The sequence below is a fragment of the Primulina eburnea genome, chromosome 11, assembly GCF_022965805.1.
Source record: "Primulina eburnea isolate SZY01 chromosome 11, ASM2296580v1, whole genome shotgun sequence".
Taxonomy (NCBI): domain Eukaryota; kingdom Viridiplantae; phylum Streptophyta; class Magnoliopsida; order Lamiales; family Gesneriaceae; genus Primulina; species Primulina eburnea.
In genome coordinates this window covers 24,334,956-24,357,794 of record NC_133111.1, presented here as the reverse complement: position 1 = coordinate 24,357,794, position 22,839 = coordinate 24,334,956, and the positions used below count along the sequence as shown (strand labels likewise).

General features: G+C 35.1%; 2 protein-coding genes across 2 annotated transcripts; one reads left to right on the top strand and one right to left on the bottom strand.

Annotated features, from left to right (window-relative positions):
* Window positions 1–304: 304 nt before the first annotated feature.
* Window positions 305–10,726, top strand: LOC140805470 (uncharacterized). The gene is made up of 7 exons (XM_073161740.1): window positions 305–821; window positions 2,976–3,112; window positions 3,248–4,140; window positions 4,433–4,536; window positions 4,615–4,771; window positions 5,360–5,633; window positions 10,418–10,726. Exons 1-7 carry the CDS (start codon window positions 305–307, stop codon window positions 10,724–10,726), a joined length of 2,391 nt encoding a protein of 796 aa, XP_073017841.1.
* Window positions 10,727–20,108: 9,382 nt separating this feature from the next.
* Window positions 20,109–21,320, bottom strand: LOC140805469 (uncharacterized). The gene has a single exon (XM_073161739.1). It carries the CDS (start codon window positions 21,318–21,320, stop codon window positions 20,109–20,111), a length of 1,212 nt encoding a protein of 403 aa, XP_073017840.1.
* Between the last annotated feature and the right edge of the window lie 1,519 nt (window positions 21,321–22,839).

The following is a 22,839-nucleotide window of genomic DNA, read 5'->3' as shown; positions in this document are numbered from 1 at the left end:
TAGTTGGAGGAATGATAATGCTGCACAATTTCCGCAACCACATTTTCAAAATCAACAAAATTTTCAAAATTATGCACCTTATGTTCCTCCGCCGAAAAGAAATTTGGAAGATACATTGAATTCTTTCATTGCAAAGCAAGAGTCTATCAATACTCAAACTGCTCAAACCATGACAGACTTGAAAGATACTCTTGCTAAATTTGCATCTGCACTTAATGTTCATGAAAAAGGTAAATTTCCTTCACAACCTCTGCCTAATCCCAAGGATCATCATACACAAATTGGAACTTCTGGAACTCAACCGATGGATCAGGTAAAATCTGTTATTACCCTTCGAAGTGGTAAGGTTGTGGAAAAATCCATTCTTGAACCTTGTGAAGATGATGATAAATCAACTCCAAAGGGTAAGGAAGTGGAACCCATAACTTGCGAAGAGGAGGTTCAACAGACAGTGTCACCACCATTCCCTCATGCATTGAAAAATACAAAAAAATCAAATTTGAATTCTGATATATATGATATTTTTAAACAAGTAAAAGTTAATATTCCTTTATTAGATGCAATAAAACAGGTACCATCATATGCCAAATTTTTGAAAGACTTGTGCACTGTGAAAAGAAAATTGAATGTGAAAAAGAAAGCATTTTTAGCCGAACAAGTAAGTGCAATCATTCAAAATAATAATGCTTTGAAATACAAAGACCCTGGTTGTCCTACTATTTCGTGTATTATTGGAGAACGAAAGATTAAAAAAGCCTTGCTTGACCTTGGAGCTAGTGTGAATTTACTTCCATATTCAGTTTATCAAGAACTCAATCTAGGCGAGTTAAAACCTACTTCGGTAACACTTTTACTTGCTGATAGATCTGTTAAAGTGCCAAGAGGTATGGTAGAAGACGTGTTGGTCCAAGTTGATAACTTTGTATATCCTGTCGATTTCATAGTTTTAGATACACAACCTATTGAAGCTTGTAATGCAATTCCTGTAATTTTAGGTCGTCCATTTTTAGCAACTTCTAATGCTCTTATAAATTGCAGGAATGGAATAATGAAGTTGTCATTTGGTAACATGACCTTGGAGCTCAATGTTTTTAATCTTTGTAAGCAACCACATGACAAAGGAGATGAAAGTGAAGATGAAAATCTTATTGAAACTCTTGTGGAAGAAAACATTCAAGAAGGGAGTACTCGTGATCAATTAGATATTTGTTCAATTGAAACTGTTAAAGAAAATATTGAAATTGATCTTGACGATTTTTTCAGGTATCACTCGTTACCAGGATCAGAGAAAGAATTTGATGAAAAATATGAGAACAAAGACGAACCACCAGTATTGGAGTTAAAACCCTTGCCAGAAGAATTGAAGTATGCATTTCTTGGAGAAGATGAAACATATCCGGTGGTAATTTCTTCCAAACTCTCAAGTAATCAAGAAGGTAAATTAGTTGATATGCTTAAAAGACATAAAAATGCAATTGGTTGGACACTAAAAGATCTTAAGGGCATTAATCCACTAATTTGCACACACAAAATTCACTTAGAAGAAAATGCAAAAACATCTCAACAACCACAAAGGAGATTAAATCCACACATGAAAGATGTTGTGAAAACTGAAGTTCTCAAACTACTTGATGTTGGAATTATCTACCCTATTTCTGATAGTAAGTGGGTAAGCCCAACACAAGTAGTTCCAAAAAAATCTGGCATCACAGTGATAAAAAATGAAAAAGGTGAATTGTTAACAAGTCGAGTCCCATCTAGTTGGCGGATGTGTATTGATTATAGAAAATTAAATGACGCCACTATAAAAGATCATTTTCCATTACCATTTTTGGATCAAATTTTAGAAAGAGTAGCAGGTCATCCCTACTACTGTTTTCTTGACGGATATTCAGGCTATTATCAAATTCCCATTGCACTCGAAGATCAAGAAAAAACTACATTCACATGTCCTTTTGGAACATTTGCATTCAGAAGGATGCCATTTGGTTTATGCAATGCCCCAGCAACATTTCAAAGATGTATGCTAAGCATTTTCTGCGACATGGTTGAAAATTGTTTGGAAATTTTTATGGATGATTTAACTGTTTTTGGGAATACATTTGATAATTGTCTTGAAAATTTGGAAAAAGTTTTAAAAAGATGCGAGGAAAAAGGTCTTATTTTAAATTGGGAAAAATGTCATTACATGATTACTTCTGGAATTGTTTTGGGACATGTCGTGTCATCTCATGGAATTGAAGTCGATAAAGCAAAAGTTGATGTCATTGCCAATTTACCCCCTCCAAAAACCATTAAAGAAATTCGCTCATTTTTGGGACATGCTGGATTTTATAGGAGGTTTATAAAGGACTTTAGTTTAATCTCTAAACCCATTTGTAACCTCTTAACAAAAGACAGTGCATTTGAGTGGACTCAAGAATGTCAAAATGCTTTTGATAAAATCATTCGACATTTAACATCAGCTCCTATCATGCAACCTCCTGATTGGTCTTTACCATTTGAAATCATGTGCGATGCGAGTGATTATGCAGTCGGTGCAGTATTGGGTCAAAGAAGAAACGGTAAGCCTTATGTGATATATTATGCAAGTAGAACTTTAAACAATGCTCAAATGAATTACTCCACAACTGAAAAAGAGCTACTTGCTGTAATATTTGCATTAGATAAATTTCGTTCTTATTTGATTGGATCAACAACTATCGTGTTTACTGATCATTCTGCTATTAGATATTTGTTGACCAAACAGGATGCAAAGCCACGACTGATACGATGGATTTTGTTGCTCCAAGAATTTGACATTGTAATCAAAGATAAAAAAGGAACCGAGAATGTCGTAGCCGATCATTTATCGAGACTAGTAACAGGATCATCTTTTGAAATGACACCAATTAACGATAATTTTCCTGATGAACATCTATTTTCAGTTACTACTACACCTTGGTTTGCTAACATAGTAAATTTTCTTGTGACAGGAAAAATGCCACCGCAATGGAGTTCCCAAGATAAAAGAAAATTTTTGAATGAGGTAAAAAACTTTTATTGGGATGATCCGTATCTGTTCAAGTATTGTCCGGATCAAATTTTTCGACGTTGCATACCCGACAATGAGGTAAGTAGTGTCATTAAATTTTGTCATTCAGAAGCATGCGGGGGACATTTTTCTTCAAAGAAAACAGCTGCAAAAATCTTGCAGTGTGGATTTTATTGGCCCACTTTGTTTAAAGACACCCACGAAATCTGCAAGATCTGTGAAAATTGTCAAAAATTGGGTGCGATTTCAAAAAGAAACATGATGCCTTTGAATCCTATCATTGAAATTGAAATATTTGATTGTTGGGGAATAGATTTTATGGGACCTTTTCCACCGTCGTTTGGATACTTGTATATTTTAGTTGCAGTTGATTATGTTTCCAAATGGATAGAGGCAATTCCATGTCGAACAAATGATCATAAAATCGTCATCAAATTTTTGAAAGAAAATATTTTTAGTAGATTCGGAATTCCTCGAGCTATGATAAGTGATGGGGGAACTCACTTTGTTAATAAACCATTTGCTTCATTAATGAAAAAATATGGTATTACTCACAAAGTAACAACTCCTTATCATCCTCAAACAAATGGACAAGTTGAATTAGCTAATAGGGAGATAAAGCAAATTTTGGAAAAAACTGTTAACTCAAATAGAAAAGACTGGTCTCTGCGACTTAATGATGCACTGTGGGCATATCGAACAGCTTTTAAAACATCATTGAATATGTCTCCCTATAGGTTGGTTTATGGAAAACATTGTCATTTGCCTGTGGAATTGGAACATAAAGCTTATTGGGCGATAAAAACTTTAAATTCAAGCATGGATGATGCCAACAAATTGCGTAAATTGCAACTTAATGAACTTGATGAACTCAGAAATGATGCGTATGAGAATTCAAGGATTTATAAAGCAAAAATCAAATCATTTCATGATAAAACAATTCTTAGAAAATCTTTTGAGATTGGTAAAAAAGTTTTGCTTTATAATTCTCGACTTCACATATTCCCAGGAAAATTACGATCAAGATGGACAGGCCCATATGTTATAAAGCATGTGTATCCTTATGGAGCTGTGGATATTGAAAATCCTAAAAATGGTGATGTTTTTAAAGTGAATGGACAAAGGCTTAAACCATTTTTGGAAAATGAAATCTTTCAAGAAGAGTTTATTTCCCTTTCTGATCCTTGATTTTTTTTTTGTGTTGCATTTGATTATTGTTTGTTTTTATTTCAGGTTTTCTTAATCTTTTTATTTTCCCGGTTAAATGGCGGATAACGGTACTCCGTGACTCTCATAGTCGGTTAAATCAGTTTCCCACAATTGCTGATACAAAAATTTAAAAAAAAAAAAAATCATTTCTTTTCTTTTCAAAATGGATGAAATTCTCTCAAAAATTTGTAAATATTTTCCCTCTGTTTCTGAAAATGTTCTAAGAAAAATTTATGCAGGAAGGTGTGAAAGATTGAGATTACTAATGCAAAAAAGAATTCCAGAAGATATTCGTCTTGTAATAGAAGCTAAGGTCCGATTAGGAGGAGAAGTTCAACAATCATTGCTTATTCGGTATTTGCCTGGATTAGGAAAAAGCACTTATGCGAAAAAACGAAGGGCCAAAAGTTTAGGGGTTTGTCATAAGTGTGCAAGATGGACTTGTGACAAACGATGCAGATCTTTGGGATGTGTTTCCAATAACAGAGAAGATAAAATTGATTTCATTAAGAATGGGCTGAGTAAGGAGTCTTTAGATAACATCTTATTGACTCTTGAGACGCATTCTAGTGGACATGTGCATATTGAACTTCTCCGTTTATGGAAACAATTTCAAGATGAGCGTCATAGTCTTGGGAATCTGACTAAAAAAGACCCTGTTTGCCAATTTATAAGAAAATTGGATGGGAAGCATATCCTCGACTCATAGAAGGCGTTGAAGCCGTTTCTGGACGTAAAACCAGAGGAAAATTGTGAGCCACAATCACACTACTGTTTATAAGCATGTGTGTCATTATTTTTTTACTATTTATTCTGTTTAAAGCTGTGACCCATAGTTTTGTCATGATAACATATTACCCCTATAAAATCTCTCATCTTTCTTTCTACTTTCGCAGAAAAAAAAAAGGAAAGTAAAAACATGACTGGATCCTCTGCACAAACATTGAAAAATATTTGTGTATTTTGTGGGTCGAGTCCTGGAAAAAATGAAGTGTTTGTAGAAGCAGCGAATAATCTTGGAAAGATATTGGCTGAGAGAAAAATTCACTTGGTATATGGGGGAGGTAATATTGGGTTAATGGGATCTGTTTCAACATCTGCTCATCTTGGAGGTAGTCAGGTATTGGGTATTATTCCTATAGCTTTAGCTGAAGGAAATATTACAGGTGTTACGATTGGGGAGGAATTAAAAGTTTCTTCTATGTATGAAAGAATCACTCAAATGATTGAAAATTCTGATGCTTTTATCGCACTACCAGGTGGTTTTGGTACATTAGAAGAAATTTTTCACACTGTTTCTTGGGCACAACTTAATATCCATAATAAACCCGTGGGCTTGTTGAATATCAATAATTATTATGACAGTTTGTTGACATTTCTTGATAAAGCTGTGGAACAGAATTTCATTTCAGAAAATTCACGACGGATGCTCATCTGTGCTTCGACTGCCGATCAATTAATTGATGATTTGGAAGCTTTTGTTCATAAGCCTGATCCGATGATAACAAAGATCAATTGGTCGCAATCAAGCAGTAAGAAAAGGAAGTTGGATCATTGATTCAAAAGTCGTGGATTGGTTTGCGTTTGTTTCAGTTTGTTATCTTCAATAAAGTTCCAGGTGATATCTCTTTCATTATGTACTCTTTATTAATAGCTATTTTGACATTAGGGACAATGTCATATTCTGATTGGGGGGAGAACACATATAAAAAAAAAAAAAAAACAAATTTAAAAAAAAATTAAATATTATTTTAAAATAAAACCATGTTTATTGTTTGTACCTTAGTAATTTTTTGCAAAAATGTCATACATTACATATTTGAAAGATTTAAATTAGAACATGCATTAATCTATTTAAGAATGTTTAAATTTTATTTGAAAAAAGGTCATTTTTAATATTCTGATCAATATAAAAATATGATTTATGAAATCTTTTTGAGTGATTAACCATTGTGATAAAATTAGGTAGTAAAGTATATGGCCCAAGATATACCTTATAAGAGTGCCTAAAATTTTTGAACTCACACATATTTTGTGAGTGAGTGGAGAGGACTGAGAAAACAGCTTTCGAGCCTTTATTGATCATGAGAGAGACTATCTATTGTTTAGATCTTGAGTTCTTATTTTGAAAAAAAAAATATATATTTCCTGAAAAAAAAAAAGAAAAAAAAAGAAAAATACAAAAAGAAAGATGTTGAAGATCTATGTAATTTTTAAGTTATATGCTGCGACCCATTTTTCTCTCATAAGAATAAAAAAAATAAAAAAAATAAAAAAAAGAAAGAGAGAAATACATTGTACAAATTAAATAAATATGTGGTCAAAAAGCATAAACTTAGTCTGATTCCATGATGTAAAAAAAAAAAAAAAAAAATCAGGAAAAAAAAATATAATAAGAACAACTGGATTTTAAATCAATTGATTTTCTATCTTTTGATTAGTTTGGCTCGTTTGTCTGTCTGCATTCTGTAAACCATTTTTCTGAGCATTTATCTGTATTCCAACTCCATGAGAGAAATCGTTGCCATAAATTGAAACATTTATTAACCTGTGAGGATATGGAGTTGAGACTCTTACTAGGAATTTCTGAAGGCCGTGTACATTTAACTACCTAAAATAAGCTTTGAATTAATCATCTCAAATTATTTCATAAATTATAATTATGATGATCTTGATATAACTTTGACAGTTTTCAAATTTTATTTAAACACTTAGATAGTTCTGATTACATTTCTATTTAAATTAATCAATATGTTTTGTATTGCTATTAACGCTTAAATTGCTAGGGACTAGCAATAAGCTGGTTGGGAGGTGTGATAAACATAAAAATTGTACATTAATTAAATGTTTTATAATATAAATATATAGTTTTTGTTTTATTAAATTTTTAAATATTATATGTTTTATAATAAATTGTATAAAATATAAGTTGTTGTGTAATTATAAGTTTTTACTATTTTTACAGGTTCGATAAAACAAGAATAACCTTGGCGTTGCAAATGGGATTAAGATGATTCTTGGACCTGTAGAAAGTTGATGTTAATATCTACAATATTGGTGGCAAGCATGAGATAAAAATCCTCTCACAATTGGGATCAAATTAAGCAACAATTAAAGTTACCGAAGGAGTGGCAGTTTTACCATGCTCTAGTATTTTGACCATATCTCTCAAACTACTTGGTCAAATATTCTGAAAAAAATACCACAACTAGACAACTCAATTATCCACATGTTTCATTTTATGTGAAGAAGAAAATTCGGAGAAGATGCTTGTCAAAAGTGATGTGCAATATAATATTAATTTCTTGGAACACCAATGAAGACTTATGTGTAAAAAATAATATTTTATTTGTGGTTGTCTCCCCAAATTTGGCTATAAATAGGGGTGCATTGTAATGTATTGAGATATCCCTCATTCTATGAACAAATCTTTGAGTTCATAATATTTCTCTCTATATTTTTCTTTTATTTCTTCATTTAAATATAATTAGCATGTTAATTTCATATTCAAAGTTTTACACTTTGAATAATGAATAGCTAACTTCCTAAAGTTGAGATGATAAGGTGAAGCTCTTGGCATGATAATAAGGTTATTATAAGGTAAGAATCTATGTTTTATATTATTTAATCATTATTTATTGTTTATGTTATATTTATTTCTTTAAGCATTTTTATACCCTACTTATAAGTGGGAGTTTTGATTTATTGTTGCTATATGTTACACTAAATTCTTGGAACCATTTAAATGTTAGTTTGGTATTACCAACCATTTAAAATGGATGCCTTGAGTTATTATATATAAATATATTATAATATTAAATTCTTGGAACCATTTAAATGTTAGTTTGGTTTTACCAACCATTTAAAGTGGGAACCTTGATTTAGTGTTTACAAATATATATAGCACAATAAATACTTGACCACATTTATAAGTTTTGGTATATATTATGTACTTATAAGATTATAATTTATAACATAATATAAATATGATTATTTAATATATTGGAACCATTTTATTAAGTGGATTTCAATATTGTTCGTTAATGTTAACTTTATTAAAATACCAAGAGTGGATCCTTTAATCTCAACTACTTAAATTTAAATTTGAACAATTAAAATTTACCCATTAAAGATTCAATTAAAATTAAAAAGAAACAAAATCAAAAACAAAAAGACATTGTAGTGGACTTGTAATTACCTTAGCTTCCCTGTGGATACGATATTCGGACTCACCGAATTATACTACTTGTGGACAACCTGCTCTTGGGAGTGCAACAATCAAAGTCGCAACAAATGAGAGAGTGGTGCGGCCAAAGATGTGTATTAGGTTTAGGGTTTGATTATGTCATGTTTAAGTAGAAAATTTGTGCACTAATGGGACCTAATTAAAAATTAAATGGATTAAAAGGTTTTGAGTCCAATAAGCACTAAAATAAACCCATCAAGCCCAAATACACTCCCGACAAATATTTCGTTTAGGTACGTTTTCGGAAATATTGTCTGAACCATCAAAAAGTTCTCTGAATCGATAAAATTTGCGTACCGGCTAAAAATATGACCCGACGAGTAAAAATATCCAACCAAAGCCCATTTTCAAAAATAAAACTCACTCACATCATATATTAATATTTAAAAATAATTATTAAATAAAAATATTTTTCATTATTATCCTCGGTCGCCGTTACTTGTGCGAGCGCAAAATGCAACTTAAAACCCTAATACATGAACTTTAAATGAACATTAAATAAACATCTATCCAAGCCATAATCATTCAAAAAATACATAAAAATCATTAAACAAGGTATTTAAATAAAAATCCTAGATTTCATGCAATCTGATTACGTAGTTCGAATTTTCTAGACCTTACATATTTAATTGAAATGGACGAAGCAAAACTGAAGTAATTAAACTAAAGTTCTCAACAGTATTAATAATTCTCAAAACTGATGAATAGAAGATAGGCAAATTAACTGATATCAAAATCGAAAGTGAACTGGTATAGTACATCTGAAAATTGGAACTGAAACTATAATAACGTTCAAACTGAAATAACATCATTTAAGACTGATTAAGCTAGCTGAACTAATCAGTCGAGCAGTTTGAATCCTGATCAGTTGGTCACATCATTGGTTATAGTTTTGAAACTCAGCAGACAAACTGACAATCCGTACCAAAGTAGAACATACAAAGCATAACAATCTGATACATCATACATTTGTCAGAAAAATATATTTACATGGACTAAAATACGATCAACTGATATTAATCATTAAGTACATTCAATGTGGCTCTTGGAATCGTAGACTATATATACCCAAGGAATTCAGTTGTGAAACAAGTTAACAATTACAAACAATAATAACAACGAGAACAATCTTTTATCGTACGATTCAACTGATTTTAATCATTAAATACATTCAATGTGAATCTTGGAATCGTAGACTATATATACCCGAGGAATTCAGTTGTGAAACAAGTTAACAATTACAAACAATAATAACAACGAGAACAATCTTTTATCGGCCAGTCGCGATTCATTTTCATACACATATTTCGTCAATTTGATGAGAATTAAAAGATTGACTGAAGTCACTGCTGAGCTCAAGAAGAACTATGATCCAGTTGGACCTATTGCTTATTCCGACATGGCAATCTTTCAGCAACTGGATTCTGATCTCATCACCTTCCAACTCAAAAGTGAAGAACTGGGATATGAGATAGAAGCTGCACATTCCAGTAGAGACAAGCAATCCAACACCAGCTAAGGAGTTCAATCAAGCTTCTGCTGCTAAAACTTCAACTGGACCAGTCCAACTGATTCAGTTTTGGGACAAACTGTTGAGGAGGCCCCAGAGACAGTTCCTCATCCCTCCTCTACCGAAGCTCAACCTTCTACCTCTACTGCCATAATTTTTCTACCAGTTTCTGAACAAGCAGCTCCACTCACCACGTATAAAAATGAATAGCTATCCTTAGACAACGTGGATGAGCTACTGCTGTCATTTACTGAAGATATTCAGCAAGAGTACAGAGAAGTGCAGGCCACTAAATAATTTCTTGATGCACAAGTCTTGGAGGCAGTAACTGAACCAACTACTAGTTTCAACCAAACTGATCTACACTACTTTGGTGGTTCTAGAGACTTTCTTTAATTTTGAAGTCTCCCAACAACAGATTTCTGCTAGAAAGAAGGCTGATGAGGAACAGAGGGCATCTACTATTTATGAAGATCAGCCGCAGAGTCTTTCTATACAAGAAGAAGTTCTCAACGAAGTTGTTGAGGATGTAGATCAAGATGTTGGTTGTAGACAGTTCGCAGTTGTTGAGTTCAGTGGGAAAGGGAAAGCCCAAGCTTTTACTGAAACCTCCTCTCCCGAGCTGCTGATTGCAACTGATGTCATGCTCGAGAACATAATATCCAGTTTGACAAATCTGGGTCTACAATTTCCAAAGTTAAGTCAACACAGCTGCTCTATTCTTTAAGTCTCGATATCCTCAAGGACTATACTATAAAAGACTTGAAGAAACTGACCAATTAGGTACCGCCCTGTTCATAACAATAAAAAAGATGAAAAGAGAGGCAGTCACGATTCTTGAACTAGTAACCACCGAAGAACTACTTATTCAGCGGATTGATATTGTGCACTAGAGCTTGTCCAAGAATATTAATATCGCACAAGATCAGCTAGCTGAAGTATCCGCACAGGTCAGTTCGACATTCTTCTTATTTTCCAAGATGGCAGGTGTTGACAACAAGGAGGAAGAGCAGAAGAAGTTAGCATAATCCAACAATAAGCGCTGTGAACCAGACAACACAACTGATAAAGGAGCAGCTGAAAAGAAAGCCAAGAAATGAACAAAGTTTGATATCAGTTTAGAAGTCTGAGGAAGCTAAATTTTAATTCGTTTTCTTTTGAAATGTTTGTACGAATCAGTACTTGCCTCTTTCAAAACTAATAAAAAAAAGTTCATTATTATTTATGTACGAATATTTATATCTCAAAAGACTTATTTTATCTACAAATCAGTCTCAGATAATCAGATAATCTAAAGTTTCAGTTAATAATTTTAAAATTCTATTTTTTTTCCATACACAGAAATAGAGAAATTTTTGGAAATTATAAGTTTCAGAGTTTGACAAACTGATCAGTAACCGAACTGAACACCAAAACTGAATAGTAACTGAACTGAAAGCGCGTAACTAATCTCTGAACTGGATAAAACTTATTGAATTGAAATGGATGGAGTAGAACTAATAAGTGCAATTTATTGTACTTTTATTATTTATTTTTAACTTGGAATTTTGTAATTCTTGAGCAGGTTTTATGTGATTTATTGTTGTTGTAGTTTTGAAGCTTAGAATGAGAGTTTTGAGTAGTAAAGTGTTGAATTGAAAAGTGCAAACGATCAAAATTACAGAACTGCAGCGCATCCGCACTTATACATACACCGCACCCGCAGTGAAGCCGTGCACCCGCGCTAAAATCCAGACCGCACCCGCGCTCGCACACCAGAAACAACACCGCACCCGCGGTGTCCTCTTGACCGCACCCGCACTCCTTGAAAAACAGAATCCGGAAAATCTGTATTTTTGTGTGCTGCGCATGAAAGTTCAAGATATTGGTGTAGTACGATTTAAGTCTAATCTGGACTATAAAAGGACATCATTTACTTACCATCTAGGGTATTGGGGAGCTAAGGAAGGAGTAGAGGCTGCTGCTAGAGGATTGAAGATCCAAGTTCATCAAGTTCTTGGAAACTCTTTTCCACAACTCCGGGGACGGAATCAACTCTTCGAACTCTTGTTCTAAGTTCTTCTTTCTTTTATTTTTCAGTTGATATGTCTTGTTTCAAAACCTGGTTTTTTTGTTTTGTTTGTGTTATTATGAACTAATTGTTATTTCTAGAGGAAAGATGGAACAAAACTAGAAACCCTGTGTTAGAATCTAGGAACTAAGCTATTTAAGTTCTTCATATTGTTCATTTGTATTGTTCTAATCTTAATGCTTTCAACTTATTGGCCATAATTTGAATGATCTATATGTTTACAATTTATCACTCTGAAGAGGAACTTATAAACAAGAAAAGGGAAAAATACATCAATGTTATTTATAGGTTCGGGAGTTCCTATAATGTTATCGAAGCCCATAGAGATTCTAGTGCTTGATGTGTTATTTAATTTTAGACTGTTGATGGGAACGTTGCAATCTATTTTTATATAACTAATATCTACTTAACACTCGGGAGAGGGAGTGGATAATTATAGGATTTTTGGCAAATGAATAAGAAGGATTTTTATAACATAGTTACAAGAATTTACACATGGTGGACAATTGCGTGAAATCGGACCTCTAGATCTTTTATTCCATTGTTAATTGTTATAAATTGGTGATACATTTAAATCCATTTGCAATTTAGTTATTGACCGACTTTTTCGGTTGGGATTAATTCTAGCAAGCGAACTAGGTCAAGTTATAATAAATGGACGAACAGTCCAAGTATCGATCCCACAAAGACTATTATTTAAATACTAAGATTTAGATTATTCGATTTAATCTAGGCAACGATAATAAGTGATTTGAAGATTATTTAAACTAATTAAATTAAACTAATTTATGCTAAATTAATGATTAAAATCAAATTGGCAGAAAAGCTTGGAACTTGGGGTTTTCAAATTTAAATAAAATGACCGGGACACACGACGGTAACAAACTCTGATTAAAATCATGCACTGGAATTATTTAACTACAGATTATTCGAAGTCACGATGCAATTCTCTAATTTAATTATAAACCTATTTCTAGAATTTATAATCCTATTCTCATTTAATAGTTGAGTTCACAAAATCAGCATACCATGGTAAACTGTTTAGTTCAAAAGTTGTTCATCCGGGAAATCATCTCGAATAAAGTCATTACCTTGAATAGGATTCTTCAATCGCGAGAGATGGTCTGCAACTTGATTCTCTGTTCCCTTTCTATCGATTATCGTCAAGTCAAATTCCTGCAAAAGAACAATCCAGCGAATTAGCCTCGGCTTTGCGTCCTTTTTGGCCATCAAATATTTCAATGCTGAATGATCGGTGTGCACTACAACTTTGCTCCCTATTAAATAAGATCTGAATTTATCTAGAGCAAAAACCACAGCAAGAAGCTCCTTCTCTGTAGTAGCACAGTTCAGTTGGGCAGCGGACAGTGTCATGCTAGCATAGTAGATGATATGAATGCATTTATCCCTCTTTTGGCCCAACACTGCTCCTAGAGCTGTGTCACTTGCATCATACATCACCTCAAATGGCGACCTCCAATCAGGTGCTATCATCACAGGTGCGGTGATCAACTTCTCCTTCAAAATCTGAAATGCCTGCACACACTCATCAGAAAAGTCAAAGCGCACATCTTTTATCAGCAAATTGGTCAGGGGCTTAGCAATGCAAGAAAAATCTTTTATGAAGTGCCTATAGTGTTAGAGTAGGTGTCCGTCGAGCCAAGTGTTGGCCGAGGGTTCATGATTAAACTCTATGTATAAACAGTCTTTATTTTAATAATATTTGAATTTATCGTTTTGGCACTTCTTTATCTGTATACCCATGCTAGTTGCATAGATAAAGCCCTTGAATATACAAATAGTAGAAAGAATATGAGATGCTCATATAATGAGTATCATGAAACTCGTATTTGCAATACTGTATATTCTAAACGGTTCCTAGTCGATTCAGCCGCCATTAAGAAGGATATAGGCCGCTCGAGTTATAGACTAGTATCTGCGATGTGAGTACCATGTTTCATTGGTAGGGGACATTGTGATGTCCGAACATGCAGATAGGTGCTCCTTGTACAGAGTGCACTGAACAACCCTCCATAAAGGGACTTTCCAAGTGGTTCTCACTTATCGAGTGGAAAAGTCCTGGTTTATGGTTGTACACCATTATTCCTTATGACCCGGGACAACATTGAGACTCTATGTGCTAGAATTACACTTTGACTTGTTTACCGACTCTCATGGGGTCATCAGGTGGCAAGGTTGGGTGTTCTGTCGAAACATATAGGAGTCGATGCATTGTAGTCGGGGATTCACCGCTTACCTTCGGGTATGGATATCCTATGTGTTCTCATGTATGTGTAGGTTGAAATCTCTGATCAGAGTATGGTGGTAATTATGAAAGGGGTTTCATAGATTACACCATCGATGCAACTACAACATGACACATAGTATCGATTCATTGACAACTCTCGATAAACCAATGGTTGTCGAATCGGTCGGGATATATGAGTTGAAGGGACCGTATTGTACGCTAACCATAATTGAATGGTTCTTGCAGGCACTATCATTTGATACCTAGGGAATCATGTAAGGGATGCTGCTAGGCGTTTAACATGATTGGTTGGGTACTATCAGACTTGAGTTCTGACGTTCTTGTTATCAAGGAGTTGATAAATAAGAATGGAGCAATTGGGGTATGCTCATATAAGGACATGTTTAGTCCGAATCACATGGAGATGTGAACCCACGGCTAGTTGTATCAATGAACCATTGAGGGCCACACAAGTACTAGCTTTCTAGATCCCGTTGAGAAGTAAAATAGTTCAATGTGTTGAACGGCTTATAAATGAGTTTATAAACGTAAGAAAAAATAGAAGTATGACTTCTATGAGAGAAATGTAATTTTAATTTATGAATGTGTTCTTAAATTAAAAGTTGGCCAAATAAATAATGTATTTGAAAATTGTGATTTTCATAAACATTATTATGGACTAAATTAAATTAATTCAAGTGTTGAATTAATTAAACACTAATGGACCTAGTAGAGTCCAAATAATTAAATTAATTTAAGTGTTGAATTAAATTGAATCTTGTGGAGCTCAATTTAAATTAATTATTTAACTAGTGAGACTTGGGTAAATTCAAGTAATATTTAATTAGTCTCAAATATGTTTGAGATAATTAAATTTATTCCATGGATTTTTATTTGTTAAAAATCAAATTAGATATGCATGCATGGGAGATGAAAGGTTGGGGAGACAACTTTTGCAACATCCAAGGCATGGCATTGGAATGCACCACAACTTTTTCTACTACCAAGAAAAGTCTTCCTCCCTTGTCAAGAGATGCATATGGCCGAAATTTCTAAGATAGATACACAAGTTTTCTCTCATTTTTCTCTTCAAGTGTTGAGGAAGAAAAATACTTCTCTTTGAAAAATCCTTTTATTTTTCTAGTGCAAAATAAGAGGGGTTCTAGTTTGCAAGTGGTGGGCCTAATTTGAAGGAAAGAAAGGAGTCCAAGGAAGCTTGTAGATCTTCATTCCATTCAAGAGCCAAGTTGTTTACAACTTGGTTGGAGCCATCATCAACCTTAAGAGGTTGATAGGTAACTATTTCTAAACACACTATGAATGTCATTTTGGTGTTTTATTGTATTTCCAACACAAACTCAAGGTGGCCGAAATTTATATGCTAAAATCGAAAATTTTGTGCTTCCGTTGCGTTTTCGGCCACCGTAACCGATCCCCTTTCAAGTGGTATCAGAGCTATGGTTACGATTTTGTGTAGCAAATACAAGATATTATATTGAGATTGATTTCTAACCGCATGGGAATGAAATTTGCAACAAAAATCAAGGCATGACAATGGGGAATTTCGGGCAGCACGGGCTGCCCGAGGGGCTGCCCGTTTTGGGCAGCAAGGGTCGCCCGAGGGGCTGCCCGAACAGCCCCTACTTTTAAACAAAAAAAAAAAAATTTGTTGCCGGAATCCGGCGACGACGAAGACGATTAGGGTTTTCCGAATGTGTTTTGGATTATCAAAGTATCATGGGCCTTGAGTTGCTGGGCCATTGGATGGCTAACATATTTGTGAATTTTAAATGAGCCAAAAATGTTTTTGGTGAAAAATGAATTTTTTGGGCCCTTAAGTTTAAAATTACAAAAGTTGCAAATTTTTCTCATAAAATAAATAAATGAAGTTGGAATTTAATTATTTATAGTAAATTGTGATTTATAAGAAATTCGGTTATAAATAAATTAATTTGAAAGTAGACAAAGGTGTTTGTATACTTTGTTAATTTAGTTTATAATCGTGGCGGTTAGTGATTGGATATAATATTGGATCAATTAATTATTGTGATAATTAATTGATGGTGTATGATATGTGATATTATGCATGAAGGATGATCAAAAGCCCAAGCCCAATTTGCTAGGTGTATGCTAGGATATTTTGTGTTGAATGATTGTTATAATTATCAATTTATAAAGTGGGCTTGGTTTATGGCCCGTTCCCACCCCATGAGATGTATCCCTATTTGCCATGGATATTTATTTGTAAATATTAGTATAGTGGATGATCAAGATTGGAAGATGGTGGCCATGATGATTATGAAGATCGAAGACATGTAAATATTGGAAGCTTATGTAATAGTTGCATTTGCATCCCGTGCATTTCCTTAGGATTGGACCTAGGCCCGTGTTTAGCTCACACGGTCCGTTAGTATTGGGGCGATTGATCATCCTTTTTTGTTTACTGTTTATAATATATGCATGATATGTTATAAATAATGAGTATGTGCGTTATTATTATGATAATAACAAAGTTGCATGAATCCGGTGTTTTGTGACAACACGGGAGCCATTGCTCAAGCAAAGGAGCCAAGGTCTCATCAGAAGTCCAAACACGTATTGAGAAAGTACCACATCCTCAGAGAGATCGTGGAGAGAGGAGATGTCACGATTGACAAAGTCGGCTCCGCAGATAATGTTGCTGATCCGCTTACTAAGCCTTTACCTGGACCATTATTCGAGAAGCATCGCGAATCGATGGGTTTGAAGCATATGGGTAGTTGGATCTAGTGCAAGTGGGAGATTGTTAGAGTAGGTGCCCGTCGAGCCAAGTGTTGGCCGAGGGTTCATGATTAAACTCTATGTATAAACAGTCTTTATTTTAATAATATTTGAATTTATCGTTTTGGCACTTCTTTATCTGTATACCCATGCTAGTTGCATAGATAAAGCCCTTGAATATACAAATAATAGAAAGAATATGAGATGCTCATATAATGAGTATCATGAAACTCGTATTTGCAATACTGTATATTCTAAACGGTTCCTAGTCGATTCAGCCGCCATTAAGAAGGATATAGGCCGCTCGAGTTAGAGACTAGTATCTGCGATGTGAGTACCATGTTTCATTGGTAGGGGACATTGTGATGTCCGAACATGCAGATAGGTGCTCCTTGTACAGAGTGCACTGAACAACCCTCTATAAAAGGACTTTCCAAGTGTTTCTCACTTATCGAGTGGAAAAGTCCTGGTTTATGGTTGTACACCATTAGTCCTTATGACCCGGGACAACATTGAGACTCTATGTGCTAGAATTACACTTTGACTTGTTTACCGACTCTCATGGGGTCATCAGGTGGCAAGGTTGGGTGTTCTGTCGAAACATATAGGAGTCGATGCATTGTAGTCGGGGATTCACCGCTTACCTTCGGGTATGGATATCCTATGTGTTCTCATGTATGTGTAGGTTGAAATCTCTGATCAGAGTATGGTGGTAATTATGAAAGGGGTTTCATAGATTACACCATCGATGCAACTACAACATGACACATAGTATCGATTCATTGACAACTCTCGATAAACCAATGGTTGTCGAATCGGTCGGGATATATGAGTTGAAGGGACCATACTGTACGCTAACCATAATTGAATGGTTCTTGCAGGCACTATCATTTGATACCTAGGGAATCATGTAAGCGATGCTGCTAGGCGTTTAACATGATTGGTTGGGTACTATCAGACTTGAGTTCTGACGTTCTTGTTATCAAGGAGTTGATAAATAAGAATGGAGCAATTGGGGTATGCTCATATAAGGACATGTTTAGTCCGAATCACATGGAGATGTGAACGCACGGTTAGTTGTATCAATGAACCATTGAGGGCCACACAAGTACTAGCTTTCTAGATCCCGTTGAGAAGTAAAATAGTTCAATGTGTTGAACGGCTTATAAATGAGTTTATAAGCGTAAGGAAAAATAGAAGTATGACTTCTATGAGAGAAATGTAATTTTAATTTATGAATATGTTCTTAAATTAAAAGTTGGCCAAATAAATAATGTATTTGAAAATTGTGATTTTCATAAACATTATTATGGACTAAATTAAATTAATTCAAGTGTTGAATTAATTAAACACTAATGGACCTAGTAGAGTCCAAATAATTAAATTAATTCAAGTGTTGAATTAAATTGAATCTTGTGGAGCTCAATTTCAATTAATTATTTAACTAGTGAGACTTGGGTAAATTCAAGTAATATTTAATTAGTCTCAAATATGTTTGAGATAATTAAATTTAGTCCATGGATTTTTATTTGTTAAAAATCAAATTAGATATGCATGCATGGGAGATGAAAGGTTGGGGAGACAACTTTTGCAACATCCAAGGCATGGCATTGGAATGCACCACAACTTTTTCTACTACCAAGAAAAGTCTTCCTCCCTTGTCAAGAGATGCATATGGCCGAAATTTCTAAGATAGATACACAAGTTTTCTCTCATTTTTCTCTTCAAGTGTTGAGGAAGAAAAGTACTTCTCTTTGAAAAATCCTTTTATTTTTCTAGTGCAAAATAAGAGGGGTTCTAGTTTGCAAGTGGTGGGCCTAATTTGAAGAAAAGAAAGGAGTCCAAGGAAGCTTGTAGATCTTCATTCCATTCAAGAGCCAAGTTGTTTACAACTTGGTTGGAGCCATCATCAACCTTAAGAGGTTGATAGGTAACTATTTCTAAACACACTATGAATGTCATTTTGGTGTTTTATTATATTTCCTACACAAACTCAAGGTGGCCGAAATTTATATGCTAAAGTCGAAAATTTTGTGCTTCCGTTGCGTTTCCGGACACCGTAACCGATCCCCTTTCATATAGAACCCTGCATGTCCTAGAAAACTACGCACTCATCTGATGTTCGTTGGGGCTGGGAGTTTCTCTATTACTTCAATTTTTGCCTTATCGACTTCAATCCCAGTTTCAGAAATTTTGTGCCTCAACACTATTCCTTCTCTCACAATGAAATGACATTTTCCCAATTTAAGACCAGATTTGACTCCTCACATCTCTCTAAGACCTAAGACAAATTAATCAAAAAAGTATCAAATGAAGATCCAAAGACAGAAAAGTCATCCATGAATATTTCTATAAAATCCTCAATCATATCATGAAAAATCGCCATCATGCAGCGTTAAAAAGTTGCTGGTGCATTACATAGACCAAATGGCATTCGTTTATATGCAAATGTCCCGTAAGGACATGTAAAAGTGGTTTTCTCCTGATCTTCAGGGTCAATAGGAATTTGCATATAACCCGAATAACCATCCAGGAAACAGTAAAAAGAGTGTCTAGCTAACCTTTCCAACATTTGATAAATAAAAAAAGAGGGGAAAATGGTCTTTACGGGTGGCATCGTTAAGTTTTCTATAGTCAATACAAACACGCCACCCTGTAACAGTTCGGGTGGGAATTAATTCATTATTTTCATTCTTCACAACAGTGATCCCACCCTTTTTCGGAACAACTTGTACTGGACTTACCCACCTACTATCAGAAATCGGGTAAATAATACCTGCGTCCAGTAGCTTTATCACCTCCTTCTTGACCACCTCTTGCATAGCTGGGTTCAAAAGTCTTTGAGGTTGGGTAGATGTCTTGTGATCAGCCTCCATCAGAATTTTGTGCATGCACATGGAGGATCTGATTCCGTTTATGTCTGCAATACTCCATCCTATGGCTTTGATATTATATCTCAGAACTCGCAGCAGCTTTTCTTTCTCCATACCTGTCAAAGTAGATGAAACAATTACTGGCAATTTATCATTATCAAGCAAAAAAAAACAGATATTTTAAGTGCGAAGGAAGAGGTTTCATCTCTAGGATTGGGGCTTCTTCGATGGATGGCTTTAAAGGTCTTGGGACATGCCCAAGCTCCCCAATCCTAGAGTTTACCGTTTTTGAGATTGGTCTGCTTGCTTCCAGATAATGCATGTATTCCTTAATATCCTCATTCTCTAACTCTCCTGGAAATGAATCAGTCAAATAAATCTCCAAAGGATCTTCACCTATCAATCCCTGAAAACTACACTCAACGAGCTCGTCAGTAGCATCAATTCTAAAACAATCAGATGTGTCATGAGGGTATTTGATAGATTGAAAAACATTGAATATCACACTCTCATCATTCAGTCTTAAAACTAACTCACCCTTATGCACATCTATCAAAGCCCTTCCGGTGGCTAAGAATGGTCGCCCTAAAATAAGAGGAATCTCACGATCCTCTTCCATATCCAACACAACGAAATCAACCGGAAAAATGAATTTGTCAACCTTCACTAACACATCCTCTACAACTCCCCTAGGGTATTTAATTGATCTATCAGCTAACTGTAGGGAAATTGTAGTAGGCTTAACTTCACCTATTCTCAGCTTCTCAAAACATGAATATGGCATCAAGTTAATACTTGCTCCTAAATCACACAAAGCTTTACTAAAATTTGACGTTCCAATAGTACAAGGAACAGAGAAACTACCTGGATCCTTAAGCTTCGGTGGTAATTTATTTTGTAAAATGGCAGAACATTCCTCCGAAAGCTTAACTGTCCCAAAATCTACCAGTTTCCTCTTGTTTGATAAAATTTCCTTAAGAAACTTTGCATAGAAAGGCATTTGAGCTAAAGCTTCTGCAAACAGGATATTTATGTGCAGCTTTTTGAAAATCTCAAGAAATTTTGAAAATTGAGTATCCAGTTGCAGTTTCTTTGCTCTTTGGGGAAACGGGAGTGAATTAATATCAATATTGGAGTTTGAGTTTAGAGATTTACCTTTCTCCCTTGCGTCATTGGACCCTTGATTGGATGGCCTCTTTTCCTTCACATCACTTTCACCATCAACTTCCTTTCGCTTCATGGGAGATGTCACTGTGATGGCATTGACACCTTTCGGATTCTTCTTCGTGTCACTAGGTAGTGAACCCGGAGCTCGTGTAGCCAATTGTGTCACTAGCTGCCCTAGTTGAGTCTCCACTCTTTGCATCATCGCAATATGGTTTTGTCATCTCATCTTATTCCCAGCTATGTACTTGGCAAGCATATCTTCAAGGTTCGACTTGCTATCCTGTGGCTGAAACCTGGTGGCATAGAAGGTCCCGCACCTTCCGGAGGTTTAGGTGGTTGCTGAGGAGGCTCTTGTTGTGTGGGATGTTTCGGAGGATTAAACTGTAGTTGCTCAATAGAATTTTCTGTCGGTCTCCACCCAAAATTTGGATGATTTCTCCAGCCTGGATTATATGAGAAACTGTATGGGTTGTATTGTTTCCGACCTTGGTTTCCCACATAATTCACTGAGTCCTCTCCAAAACACTGTATTCCCTCACAAGACATATCTGGCAAGAATGGCATGTCACTAGATGATCCGCCAACTATCTCAGTACTTCCTTGAATTTGATTCACTGACTTGACTGGTATTGATTTATTTGCCTGTAACTGTGCCATCTGATGTGTCAACCCATCGAGCTTTGCTGTGATCGCTGTTAAAGCATCCATCTCAAGAAATCCGACTTTCTTCTCCATGTGGTTGTCTTGCCAACCCACATTGCTCTCTACCATATTGGATATGATTTCAAGCGCTGCAGTTGGCGTTTTCCTGTACAAGCTACGATTTGCTGCCGCATCAAGCATAGATCTAACAGATGGATCCACCCCATAGTAGAACGTCTCAACCTGCTGGCCTACTGAAAAACCATGTCTTGGGCACATTCTTAGCAACTTTTTAAACTTTGCCAATGCTGAATTCAGTGATTCCCCATATCTCTGTCTAAATGATGTGATTTCGTTTCGTAACTGTGTAATATTAGTTGGGGGAAAATACCTATGCATGAAGACCTTGACTAATCCATCCCATGTAGTGATAGAACCAGCAGGAAGGTCTCGAAGCCACTCCATAGCTTCTCCTTGCAGGGAGAATGGATGGCATCAGTACTCACCCCATTGCACTTGATTGTGTCACAGATTGACAGAAAGTTCTCCAGATGTGCATTAGGATCTTCAAACGGTGATCCTTCAAATTTGACTTGGAGTTTAATCATCTGGATGATGGCTGGCTTAAGTTTGAATGTGTTTGCCTGAATTGTAGGGCGGAAAATACTAGAACCATAACCTCCAAAAGCGGGCCTATGAAGTCCATTAAGGTACGATTATCCTCTTTTCCGGCCATGTCTTCAAATTATGGTTTACGGTCTATTTCAGATTCTGCTTCAGATTCAAATTCCAGAGTCAAGTTGTTGTTCCTTCGAGCTCTGCGGATACTGCGGAGAGTGCTTTCAATCTCAAGATCAAGTGGCACTAGATTCCTGACGTCTTGAGCAACGCCCATATAACACGAGCTAACCCCTGAAATCAAAAATTTAAGTGCACAATCTAAGATCCAAAAGAGTATAAAAATCTGAAACAAAATTAATTAAAATGCTAAAGAAAAATGAAAAATTGAAAACTAAGAATAAAAGCCAAGTCTCAAACAAATAATTTATCCTAATATTAAATAAATAGTCCCCGGCAAC